This window comes from Accipiter gentilis, chromosome 16 (assembly GCF_929443795.1).
Source record: "Accipiter gentilis chromosome 16, bAccGen1.1, whole genome shotgun sequence".
In the NCBI taxonomy this organism is placed as follows: Eukaryota; Metazoa; Chordata; class Aves; order Accipitriformes; family Accipitridae; genus Astur; species Astur gentilis.
In genome coordinates this window covers 27,070,259-27,077,011 of record NC_064895.1, presented here as the reverse complement: position 1 = coordinate 27,077,011, position 6,753 = coordinate 27,070,259, and the positions used below count along the sequence as shown (strand labels likewise).

The 6,753-nt window shown below is 46.9% G+C and overlaps 1 protein-coding gene across 1 annotated transcript; it reads left to right on the top strand.

Moving 5' to 3' along the window:
- Positions 1–3,421: 3,421 nt before the first annotated feature.
- On the top strand, positions 3,422–5,416 carry LOC126046420 (interleukin-17F-like). Its single transcript, XM_049818780.1, has 3 exons — positions 3,422–3,448; positions 4,320–4,564; positions 5,179–5,416. The coding sequence occupies exons 1-3, from the start codon at positions 3,422–3,424 to the stop codon at positions 5,414–5,416; spliced, it is 510 nt and encodes a 169-aa protein (XP_049674737.1).
- Positions 5,417–6,753: the final 1,337 nt, after the last annotated feature.

Here is a 6,753-nt window from a genome sequence, read left to right as displayed (position 1 = left end):
CCTTTGGCCAGTTTGGGTCAGCTGTCCTGGCTGTGTCCCCTCCCAACTCCTTGTGCCCCTCCAGCTTTCTCGCTGGCTGGGCAGGAGAAGCTGAAAAATCCTTGACTTTAGACTAAACATGACTTAGCAACAACTGAAACCATCAGTGTTATCAACATTCTTCAAATACGTAACTCAAAAACATAGCACTGTACCAGCTACTAGGAAGACAATTAACTCTATCCCAGCTGAAACCAGGGCACTGGGTCAAAAAATTGGTATTACCTCATTATTCAAGAGAGGTGATAGACCAGGGACCGGATTAGTCCCTTGTTTGAAAATGCCATGAATCTGTAAGAGGCTGCTGATTTTCTGGAGGACTGAATATGCCATGAATCTGTTGTTTTTTCTGGAGGACTGAGATGATTTTTGTGAAGAGTCTTGTGCTTCAGTCGTCCTCTTCCAGCTTGGCTATGTGGCTTTGGGAGAGGCTTCTCTCGGGGCTTTTCTCCAGAGAGGAGCTGATCAAACTGGTTACATGGTCTTTTTCTGCAATAAAAATAGCTTTTAGTCCCAAAGTAAAAGGTGCTTCTGGGGAAAGAGCACATGCACTGGTCTTTCTCCTCCAGTTTGTGGCTGATCCTTGCTGGATCCTTGCTCCTGCTTCCCCTTTTATTTTCATGCTTCTGTCCCCTACTTATAAAATGGGGATTGTTAGCTTGTGTGATTAAAAGCCATTATTTTCCATGAACACAAAGTAGCAGAGGAGCATTACCAGGTGGAGGAACCCAAATAAACGTAGTGCCAACAGAGCCCCTGACCCGTCTCCTTCAGAGCTGTCCAAGGAGGATGGTCAACCAAAGGAGGTTGGTCAACCCAAGGAGGTTGGTCAACCCAGGGAGGTTGGTCAACCCAAATCCATATGTGAGACCCACCAGACAAGTCAATGGGGAAGACTTTCCCCACAACACTTTGCTGGCTACAGGGATATGGGACTCATTATGGTGCATTGGGAAGAGCATTTTGGGATTGTGCAAGACTTATTATGGGATTGGGGGGAGGGGCAAAGCTGGGAAAAGGAAAGGATCAAGGTGGATCAGTGAGGAACAAATGGAAAATGATGAGAGGAGGGATGACAGGGGCTGATCACACGTAAGTGGGATGGTGGTCAGTGTGCTTGTCTGGCCGAGTTCTGTGCCTGATCACCCCAGTGTGCCCTGTCCTCTTATTAAATCCTTTTCTTAGCTTTTTTCTACACGCAAGTGCTGCGAGATCTACGGGCCAGAAACTGAGGGTCTGGTGTGCGTGTATATTGTGTGAGTACGTATGTCGGTGTGGAAATGTGAAAGACATCAAGCCGGACTAGCTGCAGGGGTTGGAGCAGCCGTAAGTCTGGGCAGGACTCTGGAGAGACCAGAGGGTCTGCAAATTGGCTGCTGGGGATACTGGGAGGTCTAGACCAGCTACTGGAGAGATTGTGGGATCTGGGGGTTGGCTACTGGTAAGGTCGTAAGTCTGGAGCAGCTGCCAGGGAGACCCACTGGTTTTTGTGTCTGTGCACAAAGCAATGGGGAGACTGGGGGATCCAGGGGCAGCTACTGGAGAGATGGTCTAAGGCCAATAACTGGAGAGATCCATTTTGTACGTGTATACATATATGTCCGTACCTATTTTCCACTAACAGGCTTTCATCGTGATCAGCCAGAGAGGGGAACAAGATGAGGCCATTGGTGTTGTTTGTGTTTGCCTGAGTGATGCTTTTTGCCTGTCTTGATCCGTGTGGCTGGACGTCTGCATATGTGTATATGTTATACACGTGTGGCATATGTGTGTGTGTGTGTATGTGCCTATTGGGAATCTGTGCTCACCCTCACTACTGGAGGGACGTGGGGGCATAGAGCTGTAGCAGCGTCTCCTCTACTGGGCTTGAATTTGGGGCTACTAGATTTGGCAGCTCCGGACAAGGACGTCATTACCTTCTCATCGCTCTAAGGGCTTAAGGGTATATTTTACTGAACAGGTGTGATGATACACTGACACAGCAAAGGAAAAGACGCATTAGGAAAATCCTTAAGGAGCAATTAATCCCACCTAGACTTTGGCTGCTGAATTTTGCCAAGCCCTTGCATTGTGCATGCTGAAGCTTTATAAACATTTGTGATTTCATCAAGTTTGCTGGGATTTTCACAGGATCGTCAAAAGACGCTCCCAGTTGCTTGCCAGGATACCAACTCCATGTGAGTTGGCTCACACCTCACCCCACATCATAGCAACTTGCTGCGCCATCACCATCTACAGACACTGCGCTGGTGGTGGTCACGCAGCCCTTTCAGGCACTTTAAAATGAGAAGAAAATTGTTTAAAAATATTTTATATTTTCTTCAGCCCCCTGGCACTCAAAGGAGACCTAGGCAAAATGCAGTACAGTATGGCCATGGAGACGGTCTATGACATATAGCCGTGGAGATGCTCTACAACGTATGTCCAAGGAGTGCATCCAGGAGAAAAGCTACTCCAAGGTCCATCCAGTAGACAAGGCCAGAGAAGGGGAAGGAAATCCCAGCACTCCTACAGCAGGGTTCAGGCAGGGACGGGGGCCCAAAGCTGAACTGAAATGGGGCTCCTGGTGATGGGCTGTGGAGGGAAACCCATGGTGATGCTGGTCGAGGCCAGTAAGGCCGATTAGTGCCCTCAGGGCCCTTACAGGGCATGCATGAGTTTTTCAAAGAGCTCTCCAGAACACGTCAACAGGGGATCTCAGCAATGTGTGGGGAAGACATCCCAGCTCCTGGTGCCCTAAGGTCTCCAGAAGGACTTCTCCTGGGCATCTACTCTTCCCCTGCCCGCTCGCCGCAGGACACAGAGAACCCCGAGATGAGGTTGGGGGCGGATTGTGATATTGAAGCAAAAGGAGGTTAAACCCTGAAGTTCCATGTCCTGGCCTCATTTTGAAACCCTTGTTGGGTGCCTGACTTTGCAGCTTGCTGATCTCTGCCGTTCGGTTTGTGTGAGGCAGCGTGGAAGTGCATCCACAAGTGTGTTCACGGTGAGAGAACATTAATATTAGAAAGAGGGGGTGGGAAGGGGGAAAAAAAATAGCTGCCTGAACAATTTTTTTTTTAACTTTTCTTCCCTTATCTCTTTATCTGCCTGAATAAAGTGTATTGGCTGATTTGGGATTCTGATGACATAGTATCTGCCCTCCCCTTTCTGGAGGTAGACGGAAGGAAGTGGGCTAGAAAATGAAATATCAGCTCCTAACCTCGGGTCAGGTAAGCCAACTATATGCTGCAATGGAAAAGATGGTAGTGGTTGAACTTCACTATAAAAAGGAGACCGTAACTGGCTTTGAGAGACACGCAGACTGGAAGAGGTCTCAGAGAAGGAGACCTCTTGTGCTCTGTCACTGTACGCATCCGCCTAAAGCAGCAGAGAGGTTGCCATGGCTTTTGCCAGCCACACTGCAGTGGTAAGTCCTTATATTTGGTGTAAGTGTTAAGATAGGTTTGCTGCAAGAGAAAAAGCAGACTGCGGATCCCACGATGCTGTTATCTACAAGCAACCCTTTTGGTAACTTAGTGGGAGCTGAACGGGATGCTGAGTCTGTCTGATACAGTTTTCTGTTCTGAGCTTTTGCAAACAGGTTTGGTGCTTGAGAGACGGTGAGGCAATGGACTTTCCCCTATTTATCTGGAAAGGCAGCACTGCTGATGTGGGATTGGGAGAGACAGTCCTTTTCTCAGACAACATGCTATCAAAATTGCTGAAATTTCACTGTGAAGAGAATGTCTGTGCATTTAAATTTCAACCTGGATAGTATGTGCAGCACTGCAACACCTGTGATTTTCTTAAAAGCTTTGCATTTATCTGTCTTCTTTTCCTAAAACCCCATCTCCTGGAAAAGGCCCTAGAATCTCAGATTTCTTTGAGAAAAGGGTTATTTCCAGCAGATGGCTGCTAGGTGGCCAACCTTTCCTGTCCTGAGAAAGCATGTGCCTTACTAGGTTTCTAAGCTTAGGCATGGGGTCAACTGAGTCCTTACCCCACCTTGTAGATCATAAGACATTGCTGTTTGACTATGGAGGAGGACCTGTCACAGCTTATTGCAGAGATGCTCTTCTTGGTGCAGAACCAACTATGAATCAGAATTTGAATCAGAGTTTAGAATCCATTGTGATGAGTATTATTAGCATCGTTGTGCTATTTGCTCGTGCTGGCCTGTCTCACCCAAATATAAGTATGAAGATGGTCCATTGATGGTCTAGTCTAGTCAAGACCTGGCTCTTTGTGCTCTCTCTTTCTTGACTGAAAGGAGCTAATGATACCTTTCTCTCCCCCAGTTCAGATCTCTGCTCTTGGTGCTGGTTCTAGCACTCGCCGTGAGGAGCTCACCCCATGGGAGGGTCGTTCACCCTCGATCCAGCAAGGGCGGTGGGTCTGTGAGATGGAGTGAAGATTGCCTGAGCCAAAAGGGTCTCAAATTCCCTACAACGGTGAAAGTTGACATTCGTATCAGCAATTCAGATCATGCCTTTCAGATGGTCCATGATGTCAGGAACAGGTCTCTTGCCCCTTGGGATTACAGGTAACTGCTTAGTTGTTATCTATATTGCAGTGGCTGTGCTACATAGATTTTTTTTTTTTGTGGTGAAGGACGGCTGGTTCTCAGGGTATGCCTGGAGTCCTGTGAATATTGCAAATGCTTCTTGACACACACTTACCTTTTGATGTCGGGTGACATTTCTCCAAGAGAAACTGCTTGCAGTGCAAGGGGACATCACTGGCATGATTTCTAATCATCTTATCAATGTTTGTCGAAGAATTGTTACTCTAGGAAAAGAAAAATGTCAGTACATTGTAATTTTACACTCTTATAGCTGAAAGAAATTTTTGAATGCTGAAATAAAAGCAAAACCAATCAAAAATAATCTGTCCACTTGCGATTAGATCTGTATTTCACCTGGCTCCACTCCATTTCATCAACTCCTAAAGAATGATATAGCAGTATTACCCTCCCCAAATTGATTCCATTTCTAGGAAATCATTCTAAAAATGTTGAGGATAGGGAAATTCTTTGGCCATGTCTCAGAGTGAGGAGACACAGGTAAATAGTATGGTGCTTTCATGGAGCTAAACGAGAAGATCCTGCCAAACTGTCTTGTTCAAGTGTGTAAACCCTTTTTGTGTCCCCATCCCCAGGCTCGACGAGGACCCCAACCGCTTCCCCCAAGTGATCGCTGACGCCAAGTGCCGCCTCTCCGGCTGCGTGAATGCACTGGGGCAGCTGGACCACAGCCTCAACTCCGTCCCCATCCAACAGGAGATCCTCGTCCTCCGGCGGGAGCAGGGGGGCTGCCTGCCCACCTACCGCCTGGAGAAGAAAGTCATCACTGTGGGCTGCACGTGTGCCGTTCCAGTCATCTACCACCAGTCCTAGGAGGGATTAGTAAGAGAGGCGACACCGGGAAGAAGAAATGTCTCCTATGAACGTCTCTTAGGGGAGATGCCCACCATGCATCCCAGGAATTCAACATGCCATTCTCCTTGCAAATCTGAGCAAATTATCTCCTGAAAGTACCGATTCTTGCAGTTGTTCATTTCTGAATGGAAGTCACTGGTAGCTGGTGATGGAGGGGAGAGAAGGGGATGGAGGAAAAGTTTTGTTTGTGACTCCAATCAGGGAGGGGCTAAAGCAGTGTGGGTTTGGGTTTTTTTTTTTGATTGCAGCTTATATCATTTTGGTGAATCAAATGAATTATTGTTTCAAAATGCCAACGAGCACTGCCACAAAAAATTCCTCCTCCTGCACAAAAAATTCTCCCTCTCTTCCTCATCCCCTAGCCCCTTCTCCTTCTCTGGCCATCCCTGCTCTCTAGGGTATTACTAGTGTAAATCTGCTAGAAGTGCCACTAAGGCTGATTCTCATTGCACTCTGGGTTTGTGTCGCTGCTGCTCTGTGGGGAGCAACGGCTGACATTTCAGAGCATTTTGGGAGACGATCAGTCCACTTGCATTGAGTGTTAAAGAACTGATGAGTATTTATATTTCTATTTATATCTTCTATTTATGACTATATTTATGGCTTTGTGTGTGCTCAGAGTATCAAAAATATGGTAAATGTTTCTCTGTATTTATTCAATAACATCTTCTGAATAAAAATTGTATTTTATTTGAAAGAATGTTGTTTTATGGTAGCTCAAAATGAAAGCAAACGCAGGGAATGGGTTTGTGCTGCAGTAGCACAGAGAGATTTCAGCAAAGATCAGGCTTTTTCCGGTGCAGTGATATGAGTAAGAGGGAGCGTGAGATAACTTGCAACCTAAGTAGATGAAAAGATGCAAAAAAGGTCTGATAATAGTGAAGTGAGGTTATACAGGCAGCGCTGGGGGAGTTGGCAATGGAGCCAGGTTCTCTAGACCTTGGGGTTGGTCTGTTGGGTTGGTGGGAAAAGAGGTGGAGACATCGCATTGTAGGGCTGCAGCCGAGATTTGAGATGGGGGTCTGACCTGGTTGACGTGAGCTGGGAAAGGCCTGTGCTATCCTCTTCCAGACATGTCATCCTTATAAGCAACCTTCTCCTCCACCAGCTGGATGGTTGGCTGAGCAGGAATGCAAGGAAATGGGCAAAGATGACTTCATCTCACCATTCTATAGCCAGCCAAATATTAGGTGCTGGGCTTGAAGTGCTGGATGAGGATCCCTCCACGTCAAGGGAACAAGGAATAAATACCTCCGGGGCAGAGTTGCCTGTTGAGCTGAGGTGTCCTAGCTTAG

Coding starts and splice junctions, on each gene's coding strand:
- LOC126046420 (XM_049818780.1), top strand. CDS start 3,422: ATGGCTTTTGCCAGCCACACTGCAGTG. Junction 3,449..4,319: donor TTGCCAGCCACACTGCAGTG/GTAAGTCCTTAT, acceptor TCTCTCCCCCAG/TTCAGATCTCTGCTCTTGGT. Junction 4,565..5,178: donor CTTGCCCCTTGGGATTACAG/GTAACTGCTTAG, acceptor CCCCATCCCCAG/GCTCGACGAGGACCCCAACC.